At 41.0% G+C, this 15,358-nt stretch overlaps 1 protein-coding gene across 9 annotated transcripts in view; it reads left to right on the top strand.

Moving 5' to 3' along the window:
• MAPKAP1 (MAPK associated protein 1) overlaps positions 1–15,358 on the top strand; it is a 272,555-nt gene that overhangs the window by 208,333 nt on the left and 48,864 nt on the right. For 8 of the 9 annotated variants that reach the window (XM_042964083.1, XM_042964082.1, XM_042964085.1 and 5 more), the window contains one exon: positions 1,111–1,218. The exons of the other annotated variant lie outside the window; for it this stretch is intronic. In XM_042964083.1, coding sequence (XP_042820017.1) covers positions 1,111–1,218 — 108 coding nt within the window. The remainder of the gene's footprint in view (positions 1–1,110; positions 1,219–15,358) is intronic. 9 annotated transcript variants of the gene reach the window in all.

Genomic DNA, 15,358 nt, shown 5'->3' with positions numbered 1-15,358 from the left:
GGAGGTGAGCGAAATGCCTTCAATTGCTGAGGGAGAAGTACTGGGTGTGAATAACAGCAAGCTGACAACAGCTGAAGAACATATCTAAAAATATGTGTTCTGCCCGGGAGCCCTGGAAGGCCTCTGATGCTTTCCTCAGATCCCTTACAGCCCTCCTCTGTCTGACCAAACATGCCTTTCAGAGTCAAAATAAGAAGACAGTTTCTTACACCTCGAATCTTTTCAATAGCCATTAACAACAGGAGTAGTCTTTTGAATCTGATCATTGGACCCGTTAGGTGTTATCTGAGAAGAACAAGATTGTCATTTGGCTTGACAAAGAAATACATGAATAAATGTATAAAATGCCCAGTGTTTTATTAAGATCTGCCAGAACCCCCTGTGTGACACAGGATGGCTAGTATTCCTGGTTTTCAGTATTATTGAACCTGTGTCTTTGTGTTTTCATGAATGTTTCAACAAAAACATGAATCAGCAGCCACTGTCTATCACTGTAACCCTGAAAGCAGAGAATTTTTTTTAACCTCACCTGCTTTTTAAAATGTTTTTGAATTTTGGGGCTGTCATCATATTAGAATTCTACACATACTTTATCCCTGCTTATAATTGATTATGCATTATTATATAGTGATTATTAATAAGTACTTCTGTAGGAGTGCTTCCTATGAGGCAGGTGCATTACTAAGTATTTTTCCTGAATCATCTGTAATCGTCACAGTAATCTTTAAGGTATAAGCATTTCCCCCATCACATATTAGGGAACAGAGGCTCCGAGGGGGTAGGTTACCTGCCTCCTACCTGAGAAACCAGGTAACCCTGTTGTGATTCCAGGTCAGTCTGACTCAGAAGCCATCTGCCTTTCTGGGGGAGCTGAGCAGAAACGGAGCTGATAATAGAACAAACACGTGTGTGGAACCTTGTGGGGGAAAAAAAAAAAAACAAAACCCAAACTCTTCCTTCTTGGATAGCTAGAGCCCTCAGACAGACCAGCATTTTCCTAATGCTTAAATCAGCTTTTTGCCAGTATTTGGGTGTTTTGTTGTGTTTTTTTCGATATTAAATTCACTGTTTCAGACTTCCTCCCCTCCTCCTGCCCCTTTGATCTTCCAGGCCCTCAGTACCGCCTGGAGAAGCAGAGTGAGCCCAATGTCGCCGTGGACCTGGAAAGCACTTTGGAGAGCCAGAGCGCATGGGAGTTCTGCCTGGTCCGCGAGAACAGTACGTTGGCCTCCTCGCTCCATGCCCGCTTTGTCCGTTGCAAACATGCTTAGGAGTCCTGTGTTTGGGAACACTCAGTGGTCTGGCTTCCCTTGGCAGCTTTGAGATGACTTTTTTTCCCAAGGCAGAGCTCAGCCTCCGTGCCAAAAGTGTGTCCCAAAATGAAATGATTGATTTTATGCATTTTGGTAAGAAGTCTGCATCCTGTTTAGCACTCTGTGATTAATATTTTTCTGTTGAACTGTATCTTCCTAAGTTAGGAGCAGCCCTGGAAGCAGCTTAGAAATAAATATGAGGCCTTTTCTGAGGAAAGACTATTTTGTACATAAAACAACTGGCCCCTGTCAGTGTCACTGTTCAGAGTTCCAGTTTTAGAAAATTCTGTTTGCATATTTCTTAGTAGGAGGCAATGTAGTGTTTCCCAGAGCTATGCTGTAAACCCTTTTAAAACTTTGGTTAATTTCTTTCATTTTTTTCTTTAGTTTCCAAGTTGTGAATCTTTGCCATTCCCTCCTCTATACTCCCGCTGACTTACGGGGCAGGTGACATGAAAACTGAGATTATGGCAGCCAATTCTCTGCAGTTATTCCTGCTTTGGGGCATTTACAGAGGCTGTTTCTTCTGTGAGGAACACACTTTCCCCCACTCCAGTTAACTGTTTCTCACCCTTTGTCTCTGTTCAAATGTCACATCTTCAAAAAGGCCACCTGTGATCTCCCTGTCCCCTGTCACCTAAACCTAATCCGTTCCTCATTTGGGTGCCCTGTTAGGTTCTGTCTCAGAGCATACTACTTTTTCTTCATTATATATATATTTCTGTTTATAATTATATATTTTTCTCAATGATTGTTTGATTATCTCCCCCACTAGATTGTCAAGTCTCTGAGCACATCTTTGGCTCATACCAGGTTGTCCCTCATTATTTCAGCAAATACTTGTTCATCATTCACTCTAGGCCGATACTGTGGAACTTAGTAAATAAAGAATGAATGAATCAATGAATGAATGAATGTCAGTTTTTAGTCATGCCACTGGCCCTCTAAGCAAGACCAGCCTACTTCTCATTGACTAGGGGCCCTGGCAGCCTCTGCTGGAGAGGCATGCACAAATTTCACCAGAATAGTGAAACACGATCTTGCCCTTAGCAACAAATTCTCAAAGGCAGAAGGTTGGTATCCCCACAGACTGCCGCCGGTTGTAAGTATCTTATATAAATATGCAAAGAAATAAAAATTAATTGGATTCCCAAATGCTCCAAAAATTCAAATAAATAGTAAAAAAAAAAAAAAAAAAAAAGTTTATCCCTGTCAACAATCTAAGATAGAAACATTTTAAAGCAACAATGTAACTCTTTTCCCCAATTAAATAAGCTAGGTGTTTCCGAAAGAGTCCTTATTGTTAGGGAGAAATAGGCATATTCAAATACCTAAGTTAAGGCAAGTTAATGTAACTGAAAGTATCAAGAGACCTAAAGATGTTTTCCCCGTCGTGTTTTTTTTTTTCTCCTTTTTAATTTTTTTTTTAACATTTATGTATTTTTGAGAGACAGGACACAAGCAGGGGAGGGGCAGAGAGAGAGGGAAACACAGAATCCAAAGCAGGCTCCAGGCTCTGAGCCGTCAGCACACAGAGCCTGATGCAGGGTCCGAACCCACAAACCATAAGATCATGACCTGAGCCAAAGTCGGATGCCCAACCAACTGAGCCACCCAGGTACCCCCTCCCTGGCATTTCTGCTTTTGGGAATCTATCTTAAGGAGAAAAAATCTAAAATGCAAAAAATATTTATGTGTAATGATAGTTGTTAGATATTTATGATGTCTAACACTAGAAGAGTAGTCAAATAAGGTATATCTATATTGGAAAATTGTGCAGGCATCACCTTTTGGTAAAGGCAGACTAAGTAGCTTGGACAAATTCCCCCACTGAAGGTAACTTAAAAAGCTGATTTTTTTAAAAAGCTGATTAAAATACATAAATCCTCACCCTAACGTCATCAGAAAACATGAGAAATAAAATAATTAATGCTCTATATCTGGAAGAAGATTGAACCTAAAGAAGGGAGATCAATACCTAGGAACAATTTTGTCCTGACATCATCTGAATTTGAGGACTACAATATTTAAAGGAAATTTTACCACCTTCAAATTCATATATTACAAAAGAAGAAATTCCAAGAAGTAATAAGCTAAGCATTCAGCTCAAGAAGTTAGAAAAGAAACCAAATAAACATAAAGAAAATAAAAAGAAAGAAGCAATAAAGAGCATAAATTAATGAAATAGAATATTTAGGGACATCAAAATCAAAGTTCTTAGAAAACACTAATAAATTACTAAACCTCTGATAAAATGGATCAAACACAAGAAATAACAGAAACAAATAGTAATAAAAATGAAAAGGAGGTTTATTATCTGTTTAATAACTACAGATCCAGCAGTTATTAACAGATAGTAGGAAATTAGTTTGAAAACCTCCATACCAAAAATTGTGAAAATGTGTATGAAATGACAAATCCCTAAAAAGAAAAAGGAAAAAAAAAAAAAAGACAGCTTACCAAAATTGACAGAAGAAGAAATAGGAAACTGGAATATTCCTGTAACTATTTTGAAAATTGAGTTCACGATTAAAAATCTGTCCACAAAGAAAACTCACATCTGGGTGATTTTGCTAGCTAGTTCTGCCAGATACTTCAGGAAGAAATAACTCCCATCTTACATCAACTATTCCAAAGAAAAGAAAAAGAAGTGACACTCTCTGATTCATTTTAAGAAACTGTCTCAGTCTTGTTACCAAACCCTAATAAGACCATACAACACAGAAAATTTAAATAGATGCAAATATCCTAAACAATATTAAACTGAATTCAGTATTATATTAAGGGAATAATATAGCATTCCCACGGTGGGTTTATTCAAAGAATTCAAGGTTAGTTTAACATTAGAAAAACCCAGTCAGGATAATTTGCCACAATAGCAGATTAAAAGAACAATCATCGGGGCACCTGGGTGGTTCAGTTGGTTGAGCATCTGACTTTTTAGCTCAGGTCATGATCTCATGGTTCATGGGATTGAGCCCCACATCAGGCTCTGTGCTGACAGCTCAGAGCCTGGAGCCTGCTTCGGGTTCTGTGTCTCCTTCTCTTTGCCCCTCCCCCACTCATGCGCGCGCGCGCGCGCACTCTCTCTCTCTCTCTCAAAAATAAACATTTAAAAATTTTTTTAAAAAAGGAACAGTCATTTCAGAATATGTGGAATATTCAACCATTGTAAGTTGTGTTTACCAAGAGTTTTCATAACAGGAGAAATAACTTTGATGTAATATTAAGGAGGAAGAATGTCAAGGATACAAAACAAGCTATATGGAGTAATATCAACTATGTTAAAAAGAATAGAAGGAAAGTGTCAAAATATTAATAGTGGTCTCTGGTTGGCAAGATTTTGTGTAGTTCATTTTTGTTCCTCTTTATACTTCATTTATACTTTCTGGAGTTTCCATAATGAGCATCCATGACTTTCTAAGAAGAAAATGCAAACAAACAATAAGGTCAAGTTGATATAGATAAAGATTATGTAATGAGAGTAGCTCTTAGTTTAATAGTCCTTGTGACATTTGAAATCTCAAACCATGTACAGTGCCACACCATGGCTCACCAAAGGGGGAATTAGAATAGCACACCCCTTTGTAACTTGCTTAACTAATTTTTTTTAACCTTATGTAAGTGGGTAATCCTTCCCCCCTGTCATTTTCTTTCATCTTTAAAGAATCTAGTCTAAAACAAACTGGGGAAACTGATTCACAGGAGTTCTGTAGTGGATTCTGTTTCAGAATATTGACTCCTTGTTAAATGATTAAGAGGAAATATCATTTGTTAGCATCTTGGTAAATTTTTTGGATATGTAGTACTTATTCACGTAAAAAAAAATTCCTCAGGTAACAAAGTGTCTCTAGTGAAAACTTCGCCTCTCTCCTCTCCCCTAGTTCTCCTTCCAGAGACCACAGTCGTTTCCAGTTTCTTTGGTGTCTTTCCAGGCATTGTCTGTATACACGCAAGCATGTTCTGATTACGGATGTGACTGTACCCCCTACGTACATTTATATGCTGACATGTATGCAATGTACACGTACATTTGTTCTTCCTCTTTTTAGAAACAAATGATAGCAAACTTACCATTAATGTTCTCATCTTTCTCTTTTCATTTTAACAAGACATTGTAGAGCTTTTTCATGTTAATCCACATGCTGTTCCACATACAAATTCACCTCTTTCTGTTTTTTCTCTTTTTTTAAAATCTTTTTTTCACCTCTTTTTTTAACTGCGCCACAGTATTTCAAAGTGTACATAATTTCAAATCTGTTTTGTTTTGCTTTGCTTTGCTTTGCTTTGTTTTGAAGATGAGGCCTATCGCTCATCCTAGGAAAGAGACACTGAGGATTGTTAGATAAAGCTTTGAAATCTGGGCTCTTATTCTCACTCCACTTCTAAGCATGAGCACAGTCTTAAATAACTTGTGTGATATCTGTGAGCCTCAGCATCTTAAAGGATTTGCAAGAAATTCCAATTGTCTCGCTCTGAGTCAAAATCACTGTGTTCACGAAAGAAGCCCTCACCAGCATTTACAAAGGGCACAAGGCAGTCAGTGGTTTGAAAAAGTGGAATATTATAACTACTCTTCATAAAATGGAAGTAAATAAAAACAATTTACTCCTTTTCTAGAGAAGGGTTGTTTTTTTTAAATCTTTTTTAATTTATTTAATTTATTTTTATTTTAAGTAGCTCCAGTGTGGAGCCCAATGCAGAACTTGAACTCAAAACCCTGAGATCAAGACCTGAGATGAGATCAAGAGTCAGACACTCAACTGACTGAGCCACCCAAGTGCCCCAATCTTTGCTTTATTTTAAATAGAAATTCCAATGAGGAAAGACATATTGTTCTTCCAGTATTAAGAATAGCTTAATAGCTGTGTATTAAAAATTTAGGTTGAGACGTAAATATTTCAAAAATGGATTTTTTGCTTCTGTTGGTATGTTTGATCAGGACAAGCTTGCTGTCCATAAAGCCTTTTTTTTTTTTTTTACATTTATTTGTTTATTTTGAGAGACCATGCGTGAGTGGGGGACAGGCAGAGAGAGGGGGAGAAAGAGAGTATCAAGCAGGCTCCACGTTGTCAGTGTTGAGCCCAATGCAGGGCTCAATCCCATAAACCATGAGCTCATGACCCGAGCCGAAATCAAGAATCCGATGCTTAACTGATTAAGCCACCCAGGCACCCCCATAAAGCCATTATAGAAGTGAGCTAAATTGTGAACATCTATTATGCATTGTTTAAGGGACTATGCTGTTGAGCCAGACTAAGTAAAGGCAGTTTACGTTCTGGCCCTACCACTTACTGGCTGTGTGACCTTGAACAATTTACCTAACCTTTATTGAGTAGTTTATCTGCCCTCATAAGGTTGATAGAATTCAGTGAGTTTCAATAATGATAACGTTCTTAGAATGGTGCCTGGCACATAATAAATACTCAATAAATGTTAACTGTAATTAATAAATAATGAAAGCAGCATTCTGTGGCTGACAGAGCAGATGGGCCACAGATGTGGAGATCTGGAATCATAGACCTGTCGGGGCCCACAAGGAGGTGTGTGATGGGAGAAGGAAGTGATACAGAATGGAGTGAGGAAGGGGAGTGGAGGGCAGGCATGTCTGTAATCTGTGTCATAAGATGAGAGAACTTGGAAGCAGGGTACTTTCCAGCATATATGCTTTGGGGTTCCAGAAGAGATGCATACCTTATAAGTAAAGCACACGACCGTAAAGGTAGATATAAGCCTTTCAGTTTTTCTTCCAAGTGGGATGGGCATACCTTTGTATCAACCACATCAAAGGATTTTTTTTTAATGATTTATTTAGGCCTTATTGTAAGGCATTGTGCTAGACATTTTGCAAATGCTCTCTTTTTCTCTCTCTTTTTAAAGTTTATTTATCTTCAAAGAGAAAAAGTGTGCAAGCATGCATGTGCAAGCGGGGAAGGACAGAATCCCAAGCAGGCTCTGTGCAGTCAGCACGGAGCCCAGCTCGGGACTTGATCACACAAACCATGAGATGGTGACCTGAGCCGAAATCAAGAGTTGGATGTTTAACCAACTGAGCCATCCAGGTGCCCCTACAAATGCTCTTGTAGTTTTCATAACCACCCTATAAGATACTGTTCTAATTGTGGAGAGAAGTTGTGACTTACCCAAAGTTAGCTAGCCAACAAATGTCAGAACCAGAATCCTCAGTCAGCTGTCTGATTCCAAAGCCCACCCTGAGATTGTTGATAAAATAACCTAAATTTTCAATCCTAAGAATTGTGATGACCATTGTCTTACACACTCTGAGAGAGAAGCTTGCTAATGAAGCTAATATGACAAGAGTGTCTGCCTGGGGACTGAGAGCTAACATTTGTGCTTGGATCTTGGCTTAAATAAGAAAATGACAAGCCAAAGTCCTTGAGCTTTCCAGTTTGGATTCTTGTCTGATAATCTACTACATCCTTCAGCCAACTGTCTGCCAGAAGCTGGAATCAGACCAGAAGGAGACATGAGTACATTTTGGAGAGGATGTAACATTAGAAGACTTCCATTCTTGTCCAAGCATCTATATAAATCCTGGCACCAAACTTGAGCCTCAGTTTCTTTTTGTGCCACATGTTGCCGGTGACCTTTTCACTTACCCACTGATCACACATAGGTAGCCCATCCAGGTCCTTAGAAGAAAGACACAGTGTGAACCAACTTATTCTTTGCACAACTTTTAAGAGAGAAACTTGGGAATTCTCCACCGTCAGAGCTAAACTAGGCTTGAAATTAAACTGGCTTAACGGAGTACCAACAAAATGTCAGACACTGTCTTTACTGTTTGATCACTCAGTAGTCTGTCCTTCTAGTAGTTCAGCATAGTGTTTTGAAAGCACTATGCCTCTGCAGCCTCTGACATTAGACAAATCATGTTCCCTCTCTGAGCCTCAGTTTCCTATATAAATGGAGGTCGTTGAATCTGTTTTATAAGGGTTTTTTGAGGATTAAATGAGATACAAGTGCTGCCATAATAACAGCCTTTTAGGCCACTGTGCTCATCATCCTTAATTTATAGAAGAAACTGAAGCTTTACGGGATGATTTGCTCATGATCACATGAATAATGATGGGGGGTGGGGATGGGAGGCTGGAAAACTTTTCTGTCCAGTAAGTCTAGAACAACGGTTGAATCTGATTATTTTATTTCCTAAGTAGAAGTTGCCATCCAGAGGTTTCAGTTGTTCTCTAAATGCCAGCTCATCCTCCTTTGATCTTTAAAGGAGACCTTCTATTATTTCAGTGCCTTACTGAAATCCTTAATTTCCTTAGGTTAAGGCTATACTGAGGAAGGCCTCAACTCAAGGTGGACAGTCACCTAGATAAGTGGACTGTGGCAGGACAGTGTCTCTGGGTCTTAGTCTGTGGGAAGCCTCTTTCAGCTTTGTTAGTTTGCCCTTGAAGACTGAAAGAGGAGGCAGCTCTGCCTAAAAAGCCTCCCAGACCACTCCCTGGACTCCGGAAGAGTCTCTCCCTACCCCAGTCTAATCACTGATTCCACTGGATGGATTACACTGGACTGTGACCACCACCACCCCTCGCCCAGGGCAGGGACCATCGGGTGCTGCGGCCAGGTACAGTTTATTCCCCTGGATGGAGTGAGCATCCTGAGTCCCTGGCATCACCAGGCCTCTCAGTAGGGCTCCAGGGGACAAGTACATGATCGCTTTTAAAGACCATTGGGGATTTAGGTAAGTATCTAAGCCTGTGTTTCTTCATGCTGGTACTTGGGCTGCCCCCCGCCCCACTCCCTGCCGCTGCCCAATACTACTAAATAAGAAAAGAAGGCAGGAAGCAGCCATAGGCAGTGAATGTTTGTTAATCATGATGTGTTTCCAGCTCCTCTTCATGGTGCTTATTCATAGTGGGCTGATCCCTCCTCCTGTGTGTGCTCTGTGCCAGCCCTGGAGACTCCCCGGTGGTTCCATTTGGCTTCTGGAGGCTTTGCTTTCTTCAGCTACAAATTACTAATCTCTCCAATTTCTGTCATGTGACTTAAATGCCAAGGCTGTAAGCCTCTTTTATTATACCACAACAGCAGTCTTTAAACGCAAAAGGAAATGTGATTGTGCAAATAAACTCTATTTACAAATAGAAATGACCTGTGGTGTTCATGGTACGGATTTTAGGTTCAGTTGCTGCTGAAAGCCAGTTATGTGTCTGGCTTTGGTTGGGGGAAAAGCATTCACCATAAGGAGTTTTTGTACGGGTGAAGGTTTTTGCACATATATATTGGATAATAACTCCCTGCTTGCTGCACGCTAACAGAATTTAAATGAAACAAAAACGTTATCCCCAGTGTAAGAATACCTGTGTGTCTGCACCTCTTGCTTTCTAGTTAATGTGGGCGGGTTGGTAATGTGTTGTAGTGGGAAACGCAAGATGTTTACAGGTACTGTGTGACCTTGGGCAAGTCCTTCTCTGCCAACTTCGTTTTCCCATCTGTAAAATGTGATGGTAATCCCTATCCTTTGGCGATATTGGGAGGATTAAGCGAATTTGTGTGTACTAAAAGCACATAGTGATGTGTAATGCACAGGGCAAGCGTTGACCATTCCAGTGTTTGTCTGCTGTGTGCCTGAGACATAGGGCGAGCACCTGTGCCCAGACACCACAGCTAGTCCATTGCTTGTGTGTGATGGCCTCTTCCTTCCCTGTTATTCCTGGTTTCCCACTAGCTCTTAGACTTCCCACAGGCCCTTTTGGCAATGGCCAGCACCAAGGGTAGATGGTACCTAGGGCAAAAGACAGTGCTAACCTATACTAGAAGCAGACTTGTGCCCTGTCCACACCTACTTCTTCAGTAATGAATCTCTGAATTGTACTATGTGGGCTGAGAAATTCCACATGAATTGCATTTTTCGCTCTCCCCCTTTCTTGAAAGTTCCCCCCTTTTCATTTTATCATTAGGTAGTAATTAGTATTCAAGGGAAATTGGTCTTAATATATTGAAATTGGTTAAGTGCATTTAGACCTGTACCACAGCCAATGTCTTATTGGAAAATGTAATTGGGGACTCTGTGTATGTAATTAATTGAATTACAATTAAGAACTTTCATTAAGCGATACACTGGTACATTAGAGCAGTAAGGAAACATGTTTGACGAGCCACAAACCCTGTATGGGCTCTAAGTGAGGGCACAGGGATTTGCATCCCTTTGGTAAGCTCCTGGCCCCAGAGACCACCCTGCAGCCCCTGACTAAAGGTTAGGTAATGCATCAGGTGACATTTCTGTAGTGATTCCCAGATGGGAGGTGGGGTTCTTCCAGTATGTGTGACCTCAGTTTCTGACTCTGGAGTCAGAGAGAGAGAAATAGAGTGAGAGGGCCTCAGTGTTGATCAGATATTACAGTTGTTAGGTATTTGGTCATGTCAGTTGTCAAAAAATGCCCAGGCTTCTTTTCCTGTGTTTTCAACAGTAACAAAGACACATTGGAGGAAGAGGAAACGATAGGAATTCTGTCATCAACCTAACATCCAAGCAAACCTGTAATGAACCAATGGTCAGGACCCTTGGATAGTCATGCTTTAACCTGTAAAAGGTGGTTAGTTTCATTCTGAGCACACATTCTTTTATTCCTCCCCAGAACCTTGATGGCATCCTCCTCCAGGCCAGCCACTACGCTGAGGCGGTGGAAAGGAGTTGCACATCATGGAGCCCACAGTTGTGATAGGTGCGACAAAAAGTATAAAAGAGTAGCTAGCAGGTGACTGGGGCCGTGAGAAAAGGAGAAAGCTTCCCTGTGGAAGAATAAAAGGAGTTTGTTAGTGAGTAAGGGAGGAATGTTTCAGTGCAAGGGACAGCTCATCTGAAGGCCTTGAGAAGGAGCTTGACCTGTTCGGGAATGAATGAATGGAGGGGGCAGGAAATGAGCAAGGGTGAGAGTGCTGGGAGTTAAGACGGAGGGCTGCGCAGGATCTAGAAAGCAGAGCCCAAAGGTCCTACTCTTTTTAGAAGTTCTGCAAACCGGAAACTGTTTCTTTCTGATCACCTCATAAAACAAGATTACCCTGATTTATTTGAAGGTCTGAAATCTCCCTGTGGAAAGGCTCTGACTCCAAGAGTTTAATCAATTAGGCCCTGACAGCAAGGATCCCTACCCTGATTGTTGCATGGAACATTCAGTGAAGGGCATATCCTACTATGTGATCCTGACGGCTTTGGAGAGATTACTACAGAGGGGCATGCCTGCACACATGTGTGTGTTATAGTATATCACCTATTGATTCTTTTTTAGAGACCAGCAAAAATGACTAGTAGCCAAAGGGAAGTGTTTAATAGAAGAGAAGTTTGGGGCTTATGAGGCTTTAGGGACTTAAAAGGCCTTTGGAAAAAAAAAAAATGTGATGGATGTAGAAAGCAAGGGAGAGTTTTTCTCCTTGACTCACTTATGCAGCCAGCTTGGAGTCTTACAGAAAGAGTGAAGAGAATTAGGTTTTATCCCTGATTCTTTGTTCTGGCAAGGCCAGGCATAATTGTGTTCTCCTTAGATACTGTTATGGCCCAAGGATTTGTACATGCACAGCCCATCTAAGGAACATTTTTACCCAAAGGGTTATGTGGTGGGTAACGGCACATTTTTAGAATTAGACAGACGTGGGTTCGGTTCCTAGCTCCAGCTTATACGAGTTGCATGGCTATACCAGCCGGATGACATCCTAAGCTTCATTTTTCTCACCTGTGAAAAGTGGATAATAAACTACAACTTTGGGGAAAATTAAATGAGGGTATTGGGAAAATTAAATGAGATAACGTATTTAAAGTGCTGAACATGTGGGGCACCTGGGTTGGGTGGCTCATTCGGTTAAGCTCCTGACTTTGGCTCAGGTCATGATTTCATGGTACGTGAGTTCAAGCCCCACGTTGGTCTCTGTGCTGACAGTGCAGAGCCTGCTTGGGATCCTCCCCTTCCTCTGCCCCCTCTCCCACATACTCTTTCTCTCTCACGAAATAAATTTCGCCTTTAAAAAAAAATAAATTGCTGAGCATAATGTCTGGCATATAGTAAACACTCAGTAAATGTTAACCTCTGTTGTGGTTGTTGTTGAGGCAGCATCCCAGTTTGGTGGGTTGCCTGAATGGAAGACTAGGAATGGTGTGTTAGGTTCTATTAACTGAGATAAATATGGGGGGTGGTATACAAACTCAGGTATACTGTTACGGTTAACCTGTGGTTCAGCAAACTTCACTCATGCCCCCAACGGCACTTATTGAACATCGACTTTGTGCTCTGTAGGATAGAATGTTCCTGCCCTCAAAGGAACTCATTGTGTAGAAACAGAATATAGATGTTTATCACATAAGAGGTTTACAAGAGCCTTCAGAATGACAGGGTTCCGGGAGAGAGATCAGGAAAGATTCTAGACTAGACCTGGAAGTGTACATATTTTATTTTATTTTTTAGAGAGAGTGTGAGTGGGGGAGAGGGGAAGAGGAAGAGAGAGAGAGAGAGAGAGAAAGAACCCCAAGCAGGCTCCACGCTCAGTACAGGACCGACACAGGACTTGATCCCACAACCCTGGGACTATGACCTGAGCCAAAATCGAGTCGATTACTCAACTAAGCCACCCAGGCACACTGAAGTGTATACATTTTAAAGAGTGGGGAGGATATTCTGCCAAATGGTATAACCTGAGCAAAGTCCATTTTAGCCAAAATGCAGTGATTGTTCTATGTGGGGAATAGCAATAAGGCATCAAGATAGAGTAGGGCAGGGGTACCTGGATGGCGCAGTTGGTAGAGCGTGATCTCAGGGTCATGAGTTCAAGCCCTGTGTTGGGGGAGGGAGGGAGGAGAGTAGGGCAGAAGATGGTTTATCTCCTCTTAATTTAGTCAGTTATTTGTGCAGCAGTATTTTACTGTGTGCCAGGTCCTGCCATGGATACTGTCTCTGCCTTTGAAGAACTTATCCCCCTCCAACCCTGACTGTTTTATTTTCCACCACTCCCCTTCATACACTCTTTGCTCCAGCCAAATGCAAACATTTGCTGATCCCTATATAAGTGCTCACACTTGGTGGACTTCATGTTTTCCCCATACTATTCCCTCTGTGGACTGCCTGTCCCCTCCCATCGTCTGGGTCTCCTGCCATCCTCCTGTGTTCCTGAAGCACTAGCATAGTCCCACAGCTGTGGTTGGTGCTGGCCTATTTGTGAACTTGATACGATCAGTCAACAGGATCAACTTGCTACAGAGAGTTTAAAGGAGAGGATGTAACAAAGGCCATCATCGTCTTCTGGTTGAGTTCTAGAGTTCACATTGATCTTTTTGGAGAAGAAAGATTGAAGTTGTTTTAACTCATAAACTGGACTCAAGCTTTTTGACTTGGCCTAAGACTCGAACCATAAAATGAAGTGTAAACTCCTGTGTAGTTTGTATCTATAAACATAAGACATCTGCCAGTAGCATACAGTGAGTTCATCTGAGCTTTGATTTGTTGATCAGTGCCCATTTGTCAGAAAGGAAGTCCCGTATGTACCTCTAAGTTTCAGTGAAATCATGTGTATGAAAACATATTTTAAATGTAAAACAGCATTAGTTATAATTCACCTTGATCTGATCACCTGACAACAAGCCTGTTACTCTTGTAATGTGTGTCCACGCTTTCTATTTGTGTTTGTTGTCAGATATGTAACACATACACAGCTGTAATCGCACTTTCACGTCTCATCGTGATTGTCCAAAGGATATCCAGGGACTGAAAACATGGCATAAGAACCAATAAAGGCAGTGTCATGGCTCTCAAGCTTCTTGGTCTTAGACCCCTTTACACTCTTAAAAATTATTGAGGAGGTTGGCTGGGTGGCTCAGTTGGTTAAGCGTCCTGCTTTGGCTCAGGTCACGATCTCGCAGTCCGTGAGTTCAAGCCCATGTTGGGCTCTGTGCTGACAGTTCAGAGCCTGAAGCCTGCTTGGGGTTCTGTGTTTCCTGTCTCTCTCTGCCCCTCCCCACTCACACTGTGTCTCTCTCTCAAAAATAAACATTAAAAAAAAAAAAAATTAAAAAAAATTATTGAGAACCCCAAAGAGCTTTTATTTATTGAGCTATATCTATTTATTAGGAATCAAAACTGAGAAATTTTTAAATATTTACAAATTTATTAAAAAGTAATAATAAATCCATTACATGTTAAGTTTTTATGAAAATAGCTATATTTTCTTTTGTTCTTTTTTATTTGTTTTCCATTTTCTTTCTCTGAAGAGCATTTATTTTTGTTCCATCAGGAAGATGAATTGTTGGCTAATCACCTGAATACTATAGAGGGCACCGTTTTATATTTTTGCAAATTTCTAGAATATCTGGCTTTAGAGAAAACATCTTGATCTCCATGTCTGTTGCATTCAGTCTGCTATAATATATTGTTCCAGTTGTAGTAGGTGAAGAAAATTTGGCCTAACATAGATACGTGGTTGGAAAAGGGAGGAGTATTTCAGTAGCCTTTTCAGACAATAGTGGGTATTAATTTTCATTAATATGCCACAACTCAAGTGATTGATTCTTAAAGGGTAGTCGCAGTGTGGAATCAGAACCGTATCTATAAACTTGTGTACTAATTATTATTACTTTGTGCTCTTATAAGATAACAGGCATGAAAGGGGCAAATAATCTCTTACTGTTAATATTATGAAAATAGTATTGAGATTATGGCCGCCTGGACTGGTTCTTGGGGGTCACTCCCTCCAGTGGGTCCTGGACTCCTCTCCGAGAACCACTGGTTTGGGGTTTGCAGCTACCACCTACCCAGCGTCTCTGCTTGCTGCTGCTTGTAGGAATGCGGTGAGGTGGGAGGAGAAGGAGAAGCACAGCAGGAAGAACATGGATCGGGTTTAATAGAGCCGTCCCAGCTCTGCCTCTTCCCAAAAATGGTGTCTCGGGCAAGGTTTTGACCCACTCTTGACCTTTGATGTCAGAGTTAGGATTTGAACCTGCGTCTCTGAACTCTACGTTCTGGGTTCTTTCCAGTGTTTTTAAGCCTCAAGGCCACTTCCCAGCACTTGACTCTCTCAGCACCTTCTCTTTCTTT

The sequence above is a fragment of the Panthera tigris genome, chromosome D4 (assembly GCF_018350195.1).
Source record: "Panthera tigris isolate Pti1 chromosome D4, P.tigris_Pti1_mat1.1, whole genome shotgun sequence".
Taxonomy (NCBI): Eukaryota; Metazoa; Chordata; class Mammalia; order Carnivora; family Felidae; genus Panthera; species Panthera tigris.
This window is presented reverse-complemented; position numbering and strand designations above follow the sequence as displayed.